The sequence below is a fragment of the Vulpes lagopus genome, chromosome 2 (genome assembly GCF_018345385.1).
Source record: "Vulpes lagopus strain Blue_001 chromosome 2, ASM1834538v1, whole genome shotgun sequence".
In the NCBI taxonomy this organism is placed as follows: domain Eukaryota; kingdom Metazoa; phylum Chordata; class Mammalia; order Carnivora; family Canidae; genus Vulpes; species Vulpes lagopus.
In genome coordinates this window covers 94,950,189-94,972,770 of record NC_054825.1, presented here as the reverse complement: position 1 = coordinate 94,972,770, position 22,582 = coordinate 94,950,189, and the positions used below count along the sequence as shown (strand labels likewise).

General features: G+C 38.2%; 1 protein-coding gene across 1 annotated transcript in view; it reads right to left on the bottom strand.

Moving 5' to 3' along the window:
- The window catches only part of ADGB (androglobin), a 165,745-nt gene that overhangs the window by 50,291 nt on the left and 92,872 nt on the right, over positions 1 to 22,582 (bottom strand). The window contains 5 exon segments of the mRNA XM_041745067.1: positions 9,851 to 9,944; positions 11,640 to 11,777; positions 12,399 to 12,534; positions 17,353 to 17,520; positions 20,841 to 20,955. Of these exon segments, the coding sequence (XP_041601001.1) occupies positions 9,851 to 9,944; positions 11,640 to 11,777; positions 12,399 to 12,534; positions 17,353 to 17,520; positions 20,841 to 20,955 (651 nt within the window).

The window sequence follows — 22,582 nt, the reverse complement described above, 5'->3', positions numbered from 1 at the left end:
CTTGACTGTACCATCAGTGAGACATAAAGCCATGGAGATTCTTATGGGGGACAGGATTCACATGCTTCATTTGATCACTGATCTTTGATTATGAGAGGAAATTGACAGATTCATACTTGGGAGAGTTTTAAGCCCGTTAGCTAAGTTATGAGAAGAAAGATTGACCACATATCCTGGTTTGCCTGGGGCAGTCCTGGTTTGCACTCACACACCTGTCATAATTATTAATAGTGCTCCCTCTGTTCCTTTTGTAAAAGTGCCCCAGTTCAAATGATAAATAACCTGATTGTCCTAGTTAGGAACTGTAATATGATGGTCTGTCAAAGCAGAGCACCACTGCCAATCACATGGGGTTGGCCAAATGTGGGTGTTGGCTGAGGCAACATGGCAGCTAAACCGGCTACCTAGGGAATTGACTATAATGGGACCAGCCACCATTCTAAGATAAGGGAGGGATTTAGAGGCATTCCAGTCATTGTTGCCATCATACATTCTACACTTTTTCATAAGTCTCAAGAAATTTTAATTTTAATTTTTAATGTATATAGGGCCATCAAAATCCTGACGTACTATATGAAATACCTTGAATGACCCAGAGAAATATTCCTGACTGACTTGAAAGGTTTTCTTTTAACTTTGTATCATAGTACGGAAAGAAAGTTATTATCAGTAAACTGAGCCTCATCCAAAGTGCACTTTGGAAAGTTCTGCCCTTTAAGATCTGAGAATGTAAAGCTGGATTCCAGGACCTCAAAGTTCCCCATTAGTAATAATTATAAAGTAATATTTATAATAGTTAACGTTCTATAATGACTTAATCTGTAGCTTGTACTAACTACTTTTCTTGAGCTACCTTAATTTATCTTTACAGCCTCATTAAGGAATAGTACTGTGAGGTAGATATTGTTTTTTCTATATAAAAATTATTTCTCTATGTTAAATATTATTAATAAAATATTAAATATTATTAATAAAATTTAATTTTATCTTCCAAGAGGTTAAGAGACTTATTCCAGATCACACATCTGATAATTAGTAGATCTGAGGTTAGCATTAGGTCTTACACTGAAATATGTGCTCTTGACTAAAAAAAGAGGCAGGTAGCAAGACTACACAGCTTTGGATGCCCCTGCTATTTAAATTTAAAGGTAAGCCAGCCTTGTCAGTTCCATCCATCCAATAGATGTGGGTGTAGAACTCAAAATATTGAAAGAGCATGGCCTCTGTAATGGATATTTGTTGAGTTTCTAAGAAATACTGTTGGCTATGGGGGAAAGAGCACGTGGAGAGGAACAGCAACTTCCTGATGGAATTCTGCTGTGTTTCAAATACACCTACACCTTCAAATACACCAACTCCCTGATAGAGTTCATGTTTTTAGCACTTCATTTACATGAAAATTAGGTATAATATCTGGCCCAGAGAGATCTTCCCCACAATGGAAAAGCAAGTTAGAAAAGAAAGGTTGTGCTCTTTGTTTGTCTGTACAACTGGAATCTTAGGCAAAAGAGTAGCCCTTTTAGAAAATAAGTTCTGGAGCAAAAGTTAGTCAAGTTGGATGAAGAGGTAATGGTGGAATCCATGGGCCAGGACTAGAGTGAGGTGAATGAGACACTCCCACGGTTAGGTGAGCACTATACAGATTTGGATCTTCTCTGTGTTTAAAATTTTTATATTGGGTTCATAGTGAATTTTTTCATTATATTTAGGCTACTTCATATTTTTATATATTTTCATATATAATTTTCTTTTTGTCTCTTCTTTATAAATAGATTCAATTGTAATTTTATACTGACCTTGTCTCCAGCAAATTTTAATTATCTCATTAATTCTAATAATTTTTCTGCAGATTTTAAAATATTTTCTACATATATAATCATATTGCCTGTAAACAGTGATGGTTTTATTTTTTTCCCCTCAAGTCCTAATTTTTATTTTGCTTTATTGCTATTTTGTCCTCAGAATTATTCCAGGATTTTTTTTTATTATTGCAGTTCAATTTGCCAACATATAGCATAAGACCCAGTGCTCATCCTGCCAAGTGCCCCCCTCAGTGCCCATCACCCAGTCACCCCAACCCTCCACTACCCCTTGTTCGTTTCCCAGAGTTAGGTGTCTCTCATGTTTTGTCACCCTCACTGATATTTTCACTCATTTTCTCTCCTTTCCCCTTTATTCCCTTTCACTATTTTTCATATTCCCCAAATGAATGAGACCTATAATGTTTGTCATTCTCCAATTGTCCTATTTCACTCAGCATAATACCCTGCAGGTCCATCCACATCGAAGCAAATTGTGGGTATTTGTCATTTCAAATGGCTGAGTACTATTCCATTGTATACATAGACCACATCTTCTTTATCCATTCATCTGTTGATGGACACCGAGGCTCCTTCCACAGTCTAGCTACTGTGGACATTGCTGCTATAAACATTGGGGTGCAGGTGTCCCAGCGTTTCACTGCATCTGTATCTTTGGAGTAAATCCCCAACAGTGCAATTGCTGGGTCGTAGGGCAGATCTATTTTTAACTCTTTGAGGAACCTCCACACAGTTCTCCAGAGTGACTGTACCAGTTCACATTCCCACCAACAGTGCAAGAGGGTTCCCCTTTCTCCACATCCTCTCCAACACTTGTTGTTTCCTGACTTGTTAATTTTCCCCATTCTGAACTGGTGTGAGGTGGTATCTCATTGTGGTTTTGATTTGTATTTCCCTGATGGCAAGTGATGAGGAGCATTTTCTCATGTGTGTGTTGGCCATGTCTATGTCTTCCTCTGTGAGATTTCTCTTCATGTCTTTTGCCCATTTCATGATTGGATTGTTGGTTTCTTTGTTGTTGAGTTTAATAAGTTCTTTATAGATCTTGGATACTAGCCCTTTATCTGATAGGTTATTTGCAAATATCTTCTCCCATTCTGTAGGTTGTCTTTTAGTTTTGTTGACTGTTTCTTTTGCTGTGCAAAAGCTTCTTATCTTGATGAAGTCCCAATAGTTCATTTTTGCTTTTGTTTCTTTTGCCTTCGTGGATGTATCTTACAAGAAGTTACTGTGGCCAAGTTCAAAAAGGTTGTTGCCTGCGTTCTCCTCTAGGATTTGGATGGATTCTTGTCTCACATTTAGATTTTTCATCCATTTTGAGTTTATCTTTGTGTGTGGTGCAAGAGAGTGGTCTAGTTTCATTCTTCTGCATGTGGATGTCCAATTTTCCCAACACCATTTATTGAAGAGACTGTCTTTTTTCCAGTGGATAGTCTTTCCTGATTTGTCGAATATTAGTTGACCATAGAGTTGAGGGTCCACTTCTGGGTTCTCTATTCTGTTCCATTGATCTATGTATCTGTTTTTGTGCCAGTACCACACTGTATTGATGACCACAGCTTTGTAGTACAACCTGAAATCTGGCATTGTGATGCCCCCAGCTATGGTTTTCTTTTTTAAAATTCCCCTGGCTATTCGGGGTCTTTTCTGATTCCACACCAATCTTAAAACGATTTGTTCTAACTCTCTGAAGAAAGTCCATAGTATTTTGATAGGGATTGCATTAAACGTGTAAATTGCCCTGGGTAACATTGACATTTTCACAATATTAATTCTGCCAATCCAAGAGCATGGAATATTTCTCCATCTCTTTGTGTCTTCCTCAATTTCTTTCAGAAGAGTTCTGTAGTTTTTAGGGTATAGATCCTTTATGTCTTTGGTTAGGTTTATTTCTAGGTATCTTATGCTTTTGGGTGCAATTGTAAATGGGATTGACTCCTTAATTTCTCTTTCTTCAGTCTCATTGTTAGTGTAGAGAACTGCCACTGATTTCTGGGCATTGACTTTGTATCCTGCCACATTGCCGAATTGCTGTATGAGTTCTAGCAATTTTGGGGTGGAGTCTTTTGGGTTTTCTATGTACAGCATCATGTCATCTGTGAAGAGGGAGAGTTTGACTTCTTCTTTGCCAATTTGACTGCCTTTTATTTCTTTTTGTTGTCTGATTGCTGAGGCTAGGACTTCTAGTACTATGTTAAATAGCAGTGGTGAGAGTGGACATCCCTGTCTTGTTCCTGATCTTAGGGGAAAGACTCCTAGTGTTTCCCCATTGAGAATGATATTTGCTGTGGGCATTTCATAGATGGCTTTTAAGATGCTGAGGAATGTTCCCTCTATCCCTACACTCTGAAGAGTTTTGATCAAGAATGGATGCTGTATTTTGTCAAATGCTTTCTCTGCATCTATTGAGAGGATCATATGGTTCTTGTTTTTTCTCTTGTTGATATGATGAATCACATTGATTGTTTTACGAGTGTTGAACCAGCCTTGCATCCCGGGGATAAATCCTACTTGGTCATGGTGAATAATTTTCTTAATGTGTTGTTGGATCCTATTGGCTAGTATCTTGTTGAACTTTCGCATCTGTGTTCATCAGGGATATTCGTTTATAATTCTCCTTTTTGGTGGGGTCTTTGGTTTTGGAATTAAGGTGATGCTGGCCTCATAGAACAAGTTTGGAAGTATTCCATCTCTTTCTATCTTTCTGAACAGCTTTAATAGAATAGGTGTTGTTTTTTCTTTAAACGTTTGATAGAATTCCCCTGGGAAGCCATCTGGCCCTGGACTTTTGTGTCTTGGGAGGTTTTTGATGACTGCTTCAATTTCCTCCCTGGTTATCGGCCTGTTCAGGTTTTCTATTTCTTCCTGTTCCAGTTTTGATAGTTTGTGGCTTTCCAGGAATGCGTCCATTTCTTCTAGATTGCCTAATTTATTGGCATATAGCTGCTCATATTAAGTTTTTAAAATCATTTGTATTTCCTTGCCATTGGTGGTGATCTCTCCTTTTTCATTCGTGATTTTATTAATTTGAGTCTTCTCTCTCTTCTTTTTAATAAGGCTGGCTAGTGGTTTATCTATCTTTTAATTCTTTCAAAGAACCAACTCCTGGTTTTGTTGGTCTGTTCCACAGTTCTTCTGGTCTCTATTTCATTGAGTTCTGCTCTAATCTTTATTAACTCTCTTCTTCTGCTGGATGAAGGTTTTATTTGCTGTTCTTTCTCCAGTTCCTTTAGGTGCAAGGTTAGGTTTTGTATTTGAGTTCTTTCCAGTTTCTTGATGGATGCTTGTATTGTGATGTATTTCCCCATCTGGACTGCTTTTGCTGTATCCCAAGGATTTTGAACAGTTGTATCTTCATTCTCATTAGTTTCCATGAATCTTTTTAATTCTTCCCTAATTTCCTGGTTGACCCTTTTATCTTTAGCAGGATGGTCTTTAACCTCCACGTGTTTGAATTCCTTCCAGATTTCTTCTTGTGACTGAGTTCTAGTTTTAAAGCATTATGGTCTGAAAATATGCAGGGACGATCCCAATCTTTTTGTATTGGTTAAGACCTGATTTGTGACCCAGTATGTGGTCTATTCTGGAGAAAGTTCCATGTGCACTTGAGAAGAATATGTATTCAATTGCGTTTGGATGTAAAGTTCTGTAAATATCTGTGAAATTCATCTGGTCCAGTGTATCATTTAAAGCTCTTGTTTCTTTGGAGATGTTGTGCTTAGAAGATCTGCTGATTGTAGATAGTGCTATATTCAAGTCACCAAGTATAAGTGTATTATTATCTAAGTATGTCTTAACTTTTGTTATTAATTGATTGATATACTTGGCAGCTCCCATACTCGGGGCATTAATATTCATGATTGTTAGGTCCTCTTGTTGGACAGACTCTTTAAGTATGATATAGTGTCCATCTTCATCTCTTACTACAGTCTTTGGGATAAACTTTATTTGATATGAGGATGGCTACCCCTGCTTTCTTTTGAGGACCATTTGAATGGTAAATGGTTCTCCAACCTTTTATTTTCAGGCTGTAGGTGTCCTTAGGTCTAAAATGAGTCTCTTGTAGACAGCAAATAGATGGGTCTTGCTTTTTTATCCAGTCTGAAACCCTGCGCCTTTTGACAGGATCATTAAGCCCATTCATATTCAGAGTTAGTATTGAAAGATATGAATTTAGTGTCATCATAATACCTATTCAGTCCCTGTTTTTGTGGATTGCTTCCTTGGACTTCCTCTTTCTTTTACAGAGGCCCCCTTAATATTTGTTGCAGAGCTGTGTTGGTGGTCACATATTCTTTCAGTTTCTGCCTATCTTGGAAGCTCTTTATCTCTCCTTCTATTATGAATGAGAGCCTGCTAGATAAAGTATTCTTGGCTGCAGGTTCTTCTCATTTAGGACCCTGAATATATCCTTCCAGCCCTTTCTGGCCTGTCAGGTCTCTGTGGAGAGGTCTGCTGTTAACCTAATACTTCTCGCCATAAAGGTTAGGGATCTCTTGTCTCTTGCTGCTTTAAGGATCTTCTCTTTATCTTTGGAATTTGCAAGTTTCACTATTAAATGTCGGGATGTTGAATGGTTTTTATTGATTTAGGGGGGAATCTCTCTATCTCCTAGATCTGAATGCCTGTTTCCCCCACCAAGTTAGGGAAGTTCTCAGCTATGACTTGTTCAAATACACTTTCTGGACCTCTGTCCCTTTCGACGCCCTCTGGAACCCCAAATAAATGTAGAGTTTTTCCTTCTGAAGCTGTAATTTATTTCCCTTAACCTATCCTCATATTTTAATTGTTTTTCTCTTTTTTCCTCAGCTTCCTTTCTTGCCATCAACTTGTCTTCTATGTCACTCACTCGTTTTTCTACCTCATTAACCCTCATCCTTAGGACCTCCATTTTGGATTGCATCTCTAATTGATTTTTAATTTCAGCCTGATTAGATCTAAATTCTGCAGTCATGAAGTCCTTTATGCTTTTTTTCCAGAGCCACCAGTAGCTTTATAATTGTGCTTCTGAATTGGCTTTCTGACATAGAATTGTAATCCAAATTCTGTAACTCTGTGGGAGAGAGCACTGTTTCTGATTCTTTCTTTTGTGGTGAGTTCTTCCTTTTAGTCATTTTGCTCAGTGCAGAGTGGCTAAAAACAAGTTGTACTGGAAAAAGGAATGAAAAAGGGAAGAAAAAAAGGGGGGAGGACAAAAAACAAGGAGGGGTATCCCCTGATTCTATATACTGTAAGTCCCTAGACTTCCCCTGGAACTTTCCTGCGCTACTCAGTCAAGAACTTGCTCTTCTCCTGTCCTTCCAACTGGTCTTCTGGGGGAGGGACCTGCTGTGCTGATTCTCAGGTGTGTGCACCTGGGGGAGTTGTCCTGCCCCCTGCCAGGTGCACGGCTCAGTGGGAGCTGTTTATCCTGTGAGGCCCCTGCTCCCTGGCGGCCCCAGCAGTCCCAGGCACAAGGTGTCCCCAGGAGGAACAACAACAGTGTTGTTGTGGCAGCGGCCAGCTCTCCAGCCCTAGAGTCAGCTCCAGCAGCAACCACCGCAGTCTCCGGGTCTGTGGGGGCCTGACGCTCCAGGGCGGGGGCGTTGCTCTGCACAGCTCGGGGCTGCCCGGGGGCAGGAGCGTCCTCGCTGTCCTGTGCCCTCCTGGCCTCTGCCTGTCCCGGGGGCTGGGGCGGGGGGAGCACTAGATCCTGGGCTGTGTCCCCTGGCCCCTGGGCTCCGGGGCCTGCGCTGCTGGATCGTGCTCCCGAGCCGCAGCCCCCTCTGTGTGGAGCTACTCCAGGCCCGGGGACGCGCCCTGCAGCCCTTTAGGGAGCTCGGCGGCGGGGTGTGGTGCGCTCTCCCCCAGGGCGCAGGTGCTCTGTTAGTGCCCCTGGGAGCCTCAGGGCATCCCACCCCCCCCTTCCTGGGGTCCTGCCCGAGCTCCCTGCGAGCGCCTTTCCATCCAGGAAGATTGGTAAAGCTCCTGCTTCTCCGGGCCTGGGCTCTCCTGTCCTGGGGCTCTTGCCGCGTGGCCTTAGCCTGGCTCCTCGCAGGCCCCTCCCCCTTGGAGGTTTTTTTATTTCTTTATTTTTTTCCGTCTTCCTACCTTGATAGAAGCGCAAACTCTTCTCACTGTAGCTTTCTAGCTGCTCTATCTTTAAATCTCAGGCTGAATTCGGAGGTTTTCAGAATGATTTGAAAGTTATCTAGGCAAGTTGGTGGGGAGAGGTGACTTGGGGATCCTGCTCTTCCCCCATCCTGCCCCGCCTCCTCTTATCCCAGGATTATTGTGAATGGAAGCTGTCAGGTAGACATTTTTGTCTCATTTCTAAACTTAAGAAAAAGCTTTCAAAATTCACCACCAATCATGTTTGTAGTAAGTTTTGAAAATACTGGATACCAAAAACATATTAATGAAAGATTTCTCTAGTCCAAATTTTCTAAAAACAAAAACAAATTAATTTTGAATTTTTGTTAAATTATGTCAAATGCTTTTTTCAGAATCTATCTGGAAGACCAAATGATTTGCTCCTTTTCCATGTTAATGTACTGAATTAAAATGGCAAATTTTCCAATGCTAAACCACAATGGGGAATGGGAGACCCACTTGATTACAAGGCATTATCTTTTTTATTTAATTCCAATTTTCAGTTGCTAATATTTTATTACATATTTTTGGCATCTATCTAAAAGGTGCTTGGTTTGTGATTTCAAGAAGGTGACTGGTTTTCAATTTCATTTTCTTATTGCCCTTGTTGAATTTTTTAAATCAAGATTATGAATCGGTTTTGTTCTCTAAAAGATTTGTGAGATTAATCTTAGTTCTTCCTAAATTCACTAACCATTTTGTGAATATTTTGCTAGAAAGGATACCTTCCCAGTTAGAGTTTAATCTAAATTATTACTTTTACCATTTCTGAAATAATGCTATAACCTTAGAACTTTTTAAAACCTTATACCCAACTTCTACATTATGCCTTATGAATTTACTCCTATGTGTAGCTATTTATTGATTGCCCTTTGAAGATAATATGCATTATTTTTTTCTGAGGGCCTAGAAGGTTTTTATTTTGGCCTTTGTTTTTTTAGTAGTTTGATGGCAATGAACCCAGGTGTACTTTTCTTTTTATCTTTTCCTCATGGAGTTTGTATGTAGTCTCCTGAAAACAGAAGTTGATGTATTTTACCAGTTTTGGAAAGTTTTCAGTTACCTTTTTTACAGTCTGAGGGTATAATGATAATATTGGACTTTCTGAGTGTATTCCATACGGCCCTTAGGCTGCTTTCTGATTTCCCACTCATATACTTCAGTCTGGATACTTTTCTATTGATCTACCTCCATGTTCACCAATCTCTTCTTCTGTTATGACTTAATCTGCTGTTAAACCCACTATTTAATTTCAGTTGTTAAAATCTTCACTTATGTTAAAATTTCCCTTTGACTCTGTTTTCTTAATCTAAACTTTTGATCTATTTTCTCCTTATTCTTTATTTTCTTTGGCATTTCCATTAGTTATGTTTTGAGATTTTATCTTCCAACTCCAACATCCCCAGAGGGTCTGCATCTTTTACTTATGTGTGTGTATATATACCCATGTAATTGATGATTTATAGCTTCTCTTAGTTTTGTTCAGATTATCCTATCTCTCAGACATGGTTTGTGGCTACAGGTCAGTTTTGCTAATGCTCAATCTACTTCCAGTTTACCCCTGATTCTAGAGTTACCCTCCAGGGATTCAACTGACAATCATGTTTGCTGGAATCCCCTCCCCTAGCGGGTCCTAAACTCTGATTTTGGTCACCTCAGCACTATAAGACTTCAATGAATTTTGCTCTGCTTCTCAGAAGTTTTTGGCTTAGAACTTTAGTTAAATAAAATTAATAAGTACCATAGAAATGTTTCAGATAAAATATTGTGGGAGTTCAGAAGAAGCAGTGTATTTCTAGCTGCAGTGACTAGGAAAAGTCAGTGAATGTGGTAGCACGTAAAAGGAACTTGAAAGATACCAAGACATTGTAATAAGAAATTTCACTATACTACTTTACCTTAAGAGAGAAATTGCATACTGTTCTATATTCAGTTCCAATATAGCCCAAACTTTTTGAAGAGTATCTGCAACACTGGAATTTTCCTTTGTGTCTGAAAACAATAATTAAAAATAGCAAGGTAAAAACTATAAGATGCCTGAAAGATCATTTTGTTCACAGCCCTCCCCTTGCAGATAAGGAAGCTGAAATTCACAAGGTGATATCCAAAGTCATGGGCTTTGTTCACAGCAAAATCATGTTTAAAATATAAAGCAATTATAAACTTCTGGTCGAGAGCTCTGTTCACTAATTTATGCTGTTTCCCTTCATCTTCAGTTTAAAAATCATAAAGTGTTGTTCTAATTGAAGATTCTCATCAAAGAGTTCACAACAGGGGATCTTTAATCACACTAAAAGTTCCTTATGAAAGCTCTTATGCCAGAAAAAACAATTCATCCAATTTTTCTAAAAACCAATGGCTCAATCCCATAATCCATGTTGGTTTAGGAGTAGATGATTTGGTACGAAAAATACAAATCCATAGTAAGTGGCTCAAATTTAACATGCCAGAAACTAATTTTTCCCTACATACTCTATTTCAATTTCTTCATAGTACTACCAGTATCTGAAATTGATATCTCAAAATATTTACTTGTCTATCATATGCCTAGCATCCTAGAACACAAGATTCATCAAAGCAGAAACTCTGTCACTTTAACTGACTTCAATAAAGTCAGAATTTAGAACAATGCTGTGCACACAAGTTATTCAATAAATATGCACTGAGTGAAAGAAATGCAAATACTATTAAAAACATTATTAAGTTATTCAAGTTTTTGTTTCTAAAATAATCATTGTTTAAATATAATTTTTACAGCATATGTGGACAACAAAAAAGTATATTTTAATATATATTCAATTTGATAAATCTATATTTACTTTTTCTAATAGAATAATATCAAAATCAAGCAACAGTAAAATTTTCTATCACACAACTATCCAATGCAGTTTACTTATTTTATATTTGTGTGTCTAGAGTTTTCACTACTGAGACAAACATTTTGATCATTCTCATTAACTACTTCAAAAAGAGACACTTAACAACAAAATGTTTCTATACATTCAAATAATTCTATTGGAAATAAGACTTTCCTTATGAAACAAAAATTGCAGAATGAAAATGACTATAATTGTTGCTTCTGCAGTGTTTAATTTGAAGCTGATAAAAAACAAAAACTTTTTCACAAAAATAGTTTTATATATGAAAATAATTTGAGAAAATGCACTCATAATTTGACTTAATAGAATACCTTTCAAATGAATTCTGTGCTTTCTAAATATATGTCACATGGACACATGAAAGCTTCTTTCATTCAACTCATTCATTCTTTTACTCATTCTTTCATTTCTTTCTTTGAAAAATGGCCTAGAGATGCAAAAATATCCATGACTTAGCTAAAGCTGACTGCTGTAGCATTCTACTAGACATTGGAGATACATAGAGGGAAACGTCGGTTCCCTGTTTTTAAAGACTCATGATAGATTGGGAAAACATAGCTGATCATTCACTGATTCATTATTTCTTCAGCACAAATTTGTTGTGTGCTTACTCTGTGCCAAGAATTCTGGGAACAGAGAGTGAGTGTGCTGACACTCATTCTGACCTCAAGGAATTTCAATATTTATAGAATTAAAAAGAATTAGCCAAATAATAAAGTAAAATAATTCCAAAATGCTTTTCATTAGCACACAAATATTCATCCTTACATACACAAGCTTCATCTTATAAATGATTGAAAAATGATACCTGGTATTCTAGCTCTCATAAGCAATCTGACATAAGTCCCTCTCCACATGGCTTGAATTTTAATTGCAGCTGCTACCTCCTCAGGAAAATATTCTTTATCACTTACTGGTAGACAGTGTTTAACGTCCACCCATTCCGCTGGAAAGAAAAAAACAAAGCTTGGAACTGAAAGTTAAGTTAAAGTATTTAATCCTTTCCCCAGCTTTCAATGCCTTTAACTTCTTAAGTCCCCTGACATATAAAGTGCCACTATGACAGATTTATCTTTATATTTAGTATTGTGCTTTGCAAGTGGTCCTTTTTTGGAATTTAAATATTCTGGAGAAAGGAAACACTACATATTGACACCTGAGTGAGCTACAGTTAATTCTTCTGTGAAAGTAGTGAAGGGTTTCCTTCAAAATTGAAAGAAGTTGTTAAAACTGCATGAATAGAGCTTATGGAGAGGAGTAAAGGGGAGTTACATGGATCTGAAGATCTTCCCAGAATTTCTCAAATCATACATAAGTGTTAGTGACTTTCATAGTCTTTCAGGGCAAAAACAAATAAAACAGGGATATTCTGGGCTTCCCTCGAAATATGTGAACTTGGGGACACCAGGCAGATCCTTGGAGCCTGTGGGCTTTCCAGAGCACAGCTTGAATTCTCCACCTGTTGGTATAGTCCAAGACTACCTACTCCACAAAAACCTTGAGCGTGCTTATCTTACATAAGGCTAGAAAGTCCTTTGTTGAACAAATATCTAAATTTATTCAGTACCTAAAGAAGCCTCTTCTAAGGAAGAATCGAGTAACTCCAAATCCAAAACCAGAGCACGAAATGCAAATTTAAAGTTGGGAGGAGGTTTTGTAATTTGAACTTTTTTCAATAAGCGCCATAAAGAAATGTGAAAAACCTGAAAAAGATAAAATACATTAGTACATTTTTTAAACCAAGAAAACAACATTACCTGGCCAAAGAAGCTCTAAAGAACTTTAGATACTCTGAAAATAAAAATACATATTTCTCAGATGCATGATATAACAGAAGACCTCAAAGTCTCACTCACCCAGCAGGAGACCAGAATTATTTCTCATCTTCCTATTTCTAAATTAATAAAAGTTAACCACTACAACAATGCTTATAATATATTCTCAATCAGAATATAACTGGTTGAAGAGATAGAGTGAGATGAAAAATATGGCTTTATGCTAACGCAAGTTAAATTCTTTATTTCATTGGTTCTAAAATGCCATCCACCATAAAACACACTATTGTCTCATGTGTTACCAAAAAGAAAATACACTATTTAGACTTTTTTTTTTATCACTTTCTTATTTTCATCTATGAGTATTTACTTCCCACTGAAAAAGCTCTTTGGGGTTTATTTAGGCAGAGCTTTTTCATCATACAACACACTTAAACATACATGAAAAAATAAAATAAGCTACATAAGCTGGTTAAGTATTCTGAAAACATTCATATTCAAACTCTTACTCTTGCAAATCACTTTCTGAAAAGACTTAATATCTGTATTTTCCTATATAATTTTGTCATTTGTGTTGTCAAGCTTTGAAGATGCATCATGGCCTGAAGTGTGCTCTTTCATCCCTGGGGTGCTGCTCAAGCCACCACCCCTATTCAGTAGGTGCTGGTGCTGGCTCATTCCTGATCCTACCAAAGAGGACACATGGAAGGTTCTTAGACTAGAACCAGAACACATATTCCTTATTCCAAGTTTTTTCATGGTTTTTATCTTGAAACACTGAGGGATTCCATTTATCCAGTCATACCGCTAAAATAATGACCAAGTCTCAGCACATTGCTGCTATCTTACTTTTAGTTATTTATTTGTCCACAGGGAGTAATGTGCTTGGTGGATGATGTAAGGTGCCAGGGGCATCACTTAAGGTGATTTTTAACCAGCTACTTGCTCTTCTTCTCTCTGTCCCTGTGCCCTGGCGGGGATAGGGTGGTGTCAGCCCAATGTAGGGAAAATCCCCATCCTTTCATGCTTGAGAGGCTCTATAATGTCATTTAATTCTCTCCCACAAGGACTGGGCATTTGTCAAACTATATACATATTTCTTTTGAAGCAGTGACAATACGAACCCTATGAACAAGTCCATGTGTGTGCAGAGAATCCTGAAGGCCACCTGGCCAACAATGATTGTAAAGAATCACCAATTAAAAGACACACTCTGACTTCCTTCTGATGTTAAAGTGTGAAAACAAATGTGCATCCTAGAATGGTGAAATCCAGTGCCCTTCAAAGGCATATGACCATTGTACATCCTGCTTAGTGCACATCTTCTGACTATTCCTCACCCCTCCCCATATGTTTAGAGACAGGGACCTAATCTCATAATCTATATTTGTAACTGCCCCATTAGCTAACAATGGTGAGTAAAACTGCAAGCAACCACCTAACCCAAGCTGAGCAAATCATTACTTTGGTTGAATAACTTGAAATCAGGATCAAGAATTTCTAAACCGGCCTCATATGGGAAATTGATATGTCAGGAGTCAGTTTTTCCATGATATGAACTTAGGAGTCTACAAGGAGAAAAAGAAAATGAAGAAGATAAGTTCTAAGGGCTGTTTATCCCCTCTTTGAAGTTCCTCACTGAGTCATTCCTATCTTTAGGTGTCAAGATTTCCCTATATCCTTACAATAAATTAACACATCCAGCTCCTTGTTATGACTTTAATCAGTTAGATGTGTTTTCTGTGACATGTTAGTAAAATGTTTCAACATCTAAGATAAAAATAAGAAAAAACATGAATACGTTAATTTTCCTACTCTGTTACATTTAAGTGCTCAGAGTCCTTGATCATGTTGATGTTACATTACTCTGGGTTACATGTGACTGTTGATGACAGCAGTGAACTCAGACCTGTGAGCAGAAAGGGGCCATTACTCTGACTTCCTGATTAACACACATGCATGCTAGAGAGTGGGTACTAATCCCTGCAACAGATGCATGGATTCACCACATCAGTGGAGATTTTAGGGATCCAGAGGACTAGGCATGCTGGGATATCCTCTCAAATGTAAAGGATAAGACACTGAAACTAAAAAAATAGACCAATACTTAATAGTCCTCCCTGGAGTTGGTGATAGTATATTCTGCTTTGGGGAATATTATTCTAATGCATTTATTGAGTGACTTAGAAGGCCATCAGCTTTAAGTGGGATCCAAAGCAAGGGAAAGATCTGTAAGAGATTTGAGCATCCCAGGAAACAAAAAAAGATCACCTGGTCCAATTCTGTTGTAAACATGCTAATGAAAGAGCTCCAAGAAAACACACTAATGTTATTTTCTAGTGAAAGAATCCTTATCTATGGGATATTTATAGTATGCTGCACTGGATCCATCTGGATTTATGACAAATTTGGAATCTATCAATGTATGGGATGTAGCTCTGAAGAAATGTCACATAACTATGTAATATAAAAGTATAGGGCAGCCCAGGTGGCTCAGCAGTTTAGTGCCTGCCTTCAGCTCAGGGCGTGATCCTGGAGACCTGGGATCAAGTCCCACATCAGGCTCCTACATGGAGCCTGCTTCTCCCTCTGCCTGTGTCTCTGCCTCTCTCTCTGTGTGTCTCTCATGAATAAATAAATAAAATCTTTTTTTAAAAAGTATAAAAATATTTAAAAATATAAAAGTATTTCACGGCCAAAATAGCTCCTTTTTATGCAATGCACAAAGGTACCTTAAATATTAGATCTGGCCTAGGGACAACAGACTCATGCATAAGTAAACAGAGTGGCAAGGACAGGAATTATGAAGGGTTCCAATAGTTTGGGCTCTTTCACCCAGGTTTAGCTGTCAGTAGCAGAAACTTTAATATGATATCATCCTCTGGGGATTCCAGTCAGCCACTTGGTGGCAAGTTTATGTTGGTGGGCTTCTTTCAAGGAGGGGTAGTGATTTGCCCTCACTAGCATTGACACATACCTCAAGTACAAGTTTGCTTTCTCTTTCCTTGATGCCTCTGCCAGCATCATTATCCAAGGGATTACAGAAAAATCTGATTTACAAACATCATATTCAGCCTAACACTCCCTTGGACCAAGGGTCGCATTATACAGAAAAGATTTAACCACTGGAGAATGTCTGGGATCCAATGGTCCTAATATATACCATAGAAACAATTGATAAAGGGGTACCTGGGTGGTTCAGTCAGTTAAGTATTTGCCTTTGGATCATGTCATGATCCCAGGGTCCTAGGATTGAGCCTGCATCAGACTCCCTGCTCAGTGGGGAATCTACTTCTCCCTCTGCCCCTTCCCATGCTTGTGCTTGTCCTTTCTCTCTTTCTCTGTCTCTCTCTCTCTTAAATAAGTAAATAAAATCTTTTTTAAAAAAGGAAGGGGGGGGGGGTTGATGTGTGGGTAGCTTAGTGGTGAGTGTCTGCCCTCAGTTCAGGGCATGATCCCACATCCAGGGATGTGATCCCACATCAGGCTCCCTGCGTGGAGCCTGCTTCTCCCTCTGCCTGTGTCTCTGCCTCTCTCTGTGTGTCTTTCATGAATAAATAAATAAAATATTTTTTTAAAAACTTAAAAAAATAATTGCTAGAATTCCTGGTAAATTGGAATGGCATATAAAATCCTCATTTAAGAGACCAACCTGAAGATGACACCTGACAGAACTGATTCAAAAATTGGAAGTAGGATGGATATCTCTCACCATTATTTCCAGTGGTCCACTTGCAATAATCAGTGTTCTCTGTCCCAAAAGGTAGTTCGCTAAATTGGAGGACCTAATTCCTGGGGATGGATGTCAAGGAATGTTTCCATCTGGGAACACAGTATGATTTACAATAAACCTAAGTTATGATATATCCCTGGTTGCTTTGAGCTCCTCATTCTGGTATACAAATAGGAAAAAAAAAGACACTAATATAATTGGTGTGGGGGGAGAATTTACCCTGATTGTCATGAGGTACTAGGGTTTCTGCTGCATGATGGGACAGGAAGAATCATGCCTGAATTTGCTGAGACACTTCTTGGTGCTTCAGCAGTGAATGATTAATCACAGCCTAGAAAGAGTAAGGCAATCAAGGTCTTGTGCTCATCAGGATTGAAAGTTTAGGTCACCCACCAGGCAACAAGAACAGCTGAAGCTTTGGTTGGAAGAAGGGGAAATCTAAAATGGCTGGTAGAGGAGAGAGATGTTGAATACCAGCTATGGCCTGAGCGCCAGCTGTAGCAGTTGAGACAGAGCCTTCTTGTCATATGATGATTTAATTATTTGCTTATTTTTAGAGCTTGTGAACACCACCTTAAGCTATCTAGAGCCCTCACCTTAAAGAATGGATAACAGAGTTCACTTAAGGGAGGCAATCAGATTGGTTGAAGAATAAATCATGGCAGGTATTTCTTGTAGATTACTCATGCTCTAGGTGAGCAGTTCTCAACTGGGAGTGATTTGTGTCTCAGGTAGGGTTACCAGATAAAATACAAGATACTATAAGGGCAAATACAAATTTCAAAAGCAAGGCTTAGTTCTCTCTATGGAAAATAAAGGAAGAGACACTTTCTCTCCCCTTTTCTTAGATATCACTTTAGAAAACTTGCAATTCAAGTTCTTTCTCCTTCTCTTTGAAGTGTATGTAAGTCTTTTTAATGGCTAAGTTCTGGGGATTACCTAATATAAGATATATATTTTTTTTTCAAACAGAAAGTATCCTTCTAGGAACATCATAACTTGAACATGCTTACCCTGAAGTGCTGTGCAGTTAGTTCTTTATTCTGGAGGGGTATAGGGTAGTGAGCTGTTTGTAAATCCTTCAGAGCCACAGACAGTTTACCCTTATCTCTGAAGTTAACAATTGCATTTCCAACAGCTTTCAAAATTGTTAAAGACTGCTCTGTAAATCGGTAGCTCTCCTGTGAAGACAAAACATAGCAGCCAGATTCACTTTTTTAAAAATTTAAGTGTAATTAAGCTTACAAAAATTTAATTTCTGTTAATATATTAAACTTCTATACAGTTGATTCAATAGTTCTTAATGAAGTGTTTGCTTGATCAAGGCATTTTGCTTGAGGCTGTGATCTCAACAATATAAAACAAGGGATATGATTCCTGCTGCAGTGGAAACACATGGGAAGAACACCTAGTTCACATTGGGAGCCAGGGGAAATTCCTCTACCGTATTAATACCCAGACTTAGTTCTGAAGGGTGTCTAGGAATTAGTTTGACAAAAGTTAGTAGGAGTGGAGAGCTGATAGTGAAGAGTTCAGGGAGACAATGATAAAGATTACAAAGACAAGAAGGTGAACTGGCTCCCTCCTGCTTCTGGGACTGCTATTGACTCTGAGGAAACAATAAAAGCAAAAAAGGAGACAGGGATATCGAAAACAGTATGGAAGTTCCTCAAAAAATATAAAACAGAGCTATCATCTAATCTAGCAATCTTACTTTTGGGTATATAGCCAAAAGAAATGAAAATAGGACATTAGAGATAGCTGTACCCCCATATTCATTGCAGGATTATACTCATTAGACAGGACATGGGAACAAACTAAGTATCCACCAGTGGATGAATGGATAAAGAAGTTGTAGTGTGTATGTATGTATGTGTGTATATATTGAATATATACATATATAAACATAATGTATATATATATACATGCATACATACACACAAAATGGAATATTATTTAACCATGAGAAGAAAGGAAGTCCTACCATTTGTGACAATATAGATGGATGGACTTTTAAGACATTAAGTAAAATAAACCAGACAGAGAAAAACAAGTATTGCATGGTATCATTTATATGTGGAATATTTAAAAACAAACACATAAACAAACTCAAAAACAAGTAGAATGGTTGTCGGGGACTTAGGAGTGGGAAAAATAAGGAAAGGTTAGTGAAAAGATATACACCTTCAACAATAAGATGAATAAGGTCTGAAGATCTAAATGTAAATCATAGTGACTATAGTTGATAGCACTGTATTGTATAGTTGATGTTTGTTAAGGGAATAGAACTCAAATGTTACCAAAAAAATGCTGTCACCAAGAAAGAAAAAAGGTAAGTATGTGAGGTGATGGTTATGTTAATTATTAATAACTAGATGGTAGGGATCCTTTTACAATGTTTATGTATATCAAATCACTACAATGTCCAGTTTATATAACTTACAATTTAATTTGCCTACTTTACCTCAATAAAACTGGTGAAAAAAAGAAACTGGATATCAAATTGCAAATCTGTAGGTCAAAACCAAAAAGAGAGTCAGTGGGGGGTGGTGGGGAGAAAGAGAGAGAGGGGGAGAAAAAGAACCCTGAGGAATTTGTAGGTTATTTTGGTTGGTGTGTGGTAGGTAATTAATGGATAGAGGAGGGGCTGCCCAGAGCAGAGGGTGCTTTGAGACAGCATTTAAGAGGGTGAAGTCGGAGCAAAACTTTGTAAAACTGTTTTTGCTCCTTTCCTAGGGAGCACCATGGAGTCATCATTGCTCCTTGGTTCCCTGCAGAAATTTTGAGGAATGGCCCAGCAGCTATGTGTAAATAGTACAGATTCCCTGCTGAGGTCAGCTAATGAAGACAGATGCCCTTGCCCCCTTAATGCATTTATCATTCTATGACCTTCTTCTCAACCTCCCAAAGCCTAGAAAAAGCCTCTCTCAATGGTGTTTCTCTCTGAGGTGAAACCATGACCAGAAAAGTTGTCTGGTCAAGCAGCAACTCTGAAAGTGATCATGTACAGCTCTGAGGAGCTTGAGTCTCTCTGCTCTTGGACTAGTTTGTCTCCTCTTGCTTCTTCATTAGGACTGAAGAATAATAGGGTCTGACTTTCAGCCTCAAGAATTTTTTTCAAGACTTTATTTATTTATTCTTGAAAGAGAGAGAGAGAGAGAGAGGCAGAGACATAGGCAGAGTGAAAAGTAGGCTCCCTGCAGGGAGCCCCATGCAAAACTCAATCCCAAAACCCTGGGATTACGACCTGAGCCAAAGGCAGACTCTCAACCACTGAGTTACCCCTGCACCCCAGCTTCAATCATTTTTACAAGATGGAGGAATTGATAACCCCAGGGAAAGATGAGTTCACAGACCAAAATAAGTAGACACCTATGAAGTCAAGTCACGTAAAGAAAGAAGCAAACTGGATAATCCATACTACCTAAAGCAGAATTATTTTTTTAAAGAAAATGAAGAAAAGATAAAACAAGAATTTAAAATAATCAGGATAAATATAATTAAGGGAATAAGAGACATGTACTTATAAGGTGGGCTTACTGATCTTCCTTCTATTGAGCAGTAGGTAGAGGACTGGTGAGAAACAGCACAGCAGAGAGGAGGCAGTCATGGGGAATCCTGCACAACCACTGCTTGAAGAGGCAAGAATCCATGACTGAGCATTTCTGGGCCACAGCAACATTAGCATAAGAGAGCTGTTCCTGAGCCATCTTGTTGCTATATTAACCCAGAGATTTACTGACTGGCTAAGAGGATCCTGCCTTATTAATACGAGGCTGTGCTACATGGAGATGGGTTTGGAGGAGGGTGTAAAACTGAACTGTGTAGTGGGAATGCCCCATGCAAATTGGCCTCCAAAAAGGCAGAGGCCCACATATCTAAAGAAGATGTCTTGGGGATGACATCTAAAACCAAGACAGGGCCTCAGGGGAGATGCTGGGACTATTTACCTTGCTTCTTCCTTCAGACCCTGTCATAACAGAGGAGCAAGAGACACTAAGAAGAGGCCAAGAGAAGAGGAGATGAACAAGAATGACAGAATTTTCCATGGATCCTCTCTCCCTGAATCCCAAACACTCCAAATTCCTTAGGACAAGGAAGGGGTAAAAGGAGCATATGATACCACATTTTAAACTGTAATGAAAAGGACTGTACTGATCCTCTAGTCCCAAAGACCAATATGCTAGGAGACTTAACTGAGATTCTAACAGATGTGAAAGGGGATTCCACAGAGCAGAGGCAGTTGTTGGAGAAAAACTAAATTTATTTTATTTGTATCCCTGCAGAGTTTAACTTATTTATTGTACATGTCACTTGGGGGAATTTCTTATAGGATACTTATAGAATTTCTTATAGAAAACTTATTAGTTTTAAAAAGTAAAAACATGGACAAGTTGAATAAAAAACAGGAATATGACTTAGATCAAAATCTGAAAATAAAAAAAAAATCTTTGAAAATAAGGCACATATAAAAAAAAATCACAGTTGCTTGCATACTTACTGGCTCAAAGTTGGGTAGTACAACATCTTCATCTCCAATGACAAAAGTCACCATGCTGCAGAGGTGTATGGAATGCCCTATGGGGGAGTATGCGGTGAAAAGCAGCATATGTCTCCTAAAGACAATGGAAAATATATGAGGACCAATGGGCACCTTTGTTGTAGTCCTTGCCTCTATTAGTTGTTCGGTGACAATTTATGCTCAAATGAAGTCAAAGGTTAGTGAGAGTTGAATTCTTTAACACAGACAGGATAAAGACCTTTGAATTAGCACTCTGAAAGAATCAGCAGAGATCATGGAATATTATTGTATTACTTATATAGGACATAAAATGGTTACACTGAATGACAAACTTACACATGCTGGAGGTATCTTCCCATACACTGCAGTCACATTGCAGGAGACTAAGTCCCGATTTTTCCCTAACAACAATAATTCATGGCGCTACAGGGCTTTATAGATTTCAGAGTCATTTCATAGTCACTTCCTCACAAATGCATAATTTTATGTATGTTGTTTGTGTCTCTTCTATCAGGTTGTGGTATCATTTAGAGCAGGGACACTCATTTCCCCTCAGTTACATAGCACTTAGCATATGTTCAAAACAAAACATTCAATGCTGATAGGTTAGATACTGTGGGGAAACACGTAGATAGAAAGATATATATAGGGGATCCCTGTGTGGTGCAGCGGTTTAGCGCCTGCCTTTGGCTCAGGGCACGATCCTGGAGACCCGGGATCGAATCCCACGTCGGGCTCCCGGTGCATGCAGCCTGCTTCTCCCTCTGCCTGTGTCTCTGCCTCTCTCTCTCTCTCTCTCTCTCTCTCTCTCTCTCTGTGTGACTATCATAAATAGATAAAAGAAAAGATAGATATATATAGATATATATCTTTATTATTCCCTGTTCTTGGTTGTCTTGATGGAGGGGGTACTCAAAATAATGACTTCTGGATAATCTCTCTATGCCAGAGTTTTTTAGGGTAGATGTGAGAAATATTTTTTTTTGATGTGAGAAATATTGAAGAAGTTCTACGATTTAATGTTTTCTAGGAATACTGGATGCTTGCCACACATTATTTCAGCCTTTGATTTTGGTGTGGGCTTTGCTCTTTCTTTAAGAGCCATAGCTTTTCATTGATTACATAGGAATAACATGATTGGTCTTGGGGAATCCAGCAAAAATATTTATTTCATCTGAAATGGGAAGTACTATTTTGAATTTTATTTATTAAAATCAAAAAAACTTTTTGATTATGCATATTTTCTTTAAAATGAAAAACATGATCTGCTTAGCCAAGTTAATCTTAATTAAAAATAAATCTACAGGTAAGATTAAAAACAAACCACAGGTTAAAAAATAGAAACCATAGGGAAAAAAATGCTATGTTTCTCCATTTGTTTTTAAATATCATAGTGCTTGCCAAGGAATGTAAGATTTACAAGAAAACAAAAAGATTGTTTAATAAATTAATTTTAGGCAATGCTGATTTATTTTATTTTATTTTTTAAAGATTTTATTTATTTATTCATGAAAGACATAGAGAGAGAGGCATGCAGGGAGCCTGACGTGGGACTAGATCCCGGGACTCCAGGATCACGTCCTGGGCGTAAGGCAGGCGCTAAACTACTGAGCCACCCAGGGATTCCCGGCAACACTGATTTAAACCATATTCTTTCATAAGAAATTATCGAACTTTGACAATTATGAATCTCCCGAAAGAAGATTCACTGAACAGCATTT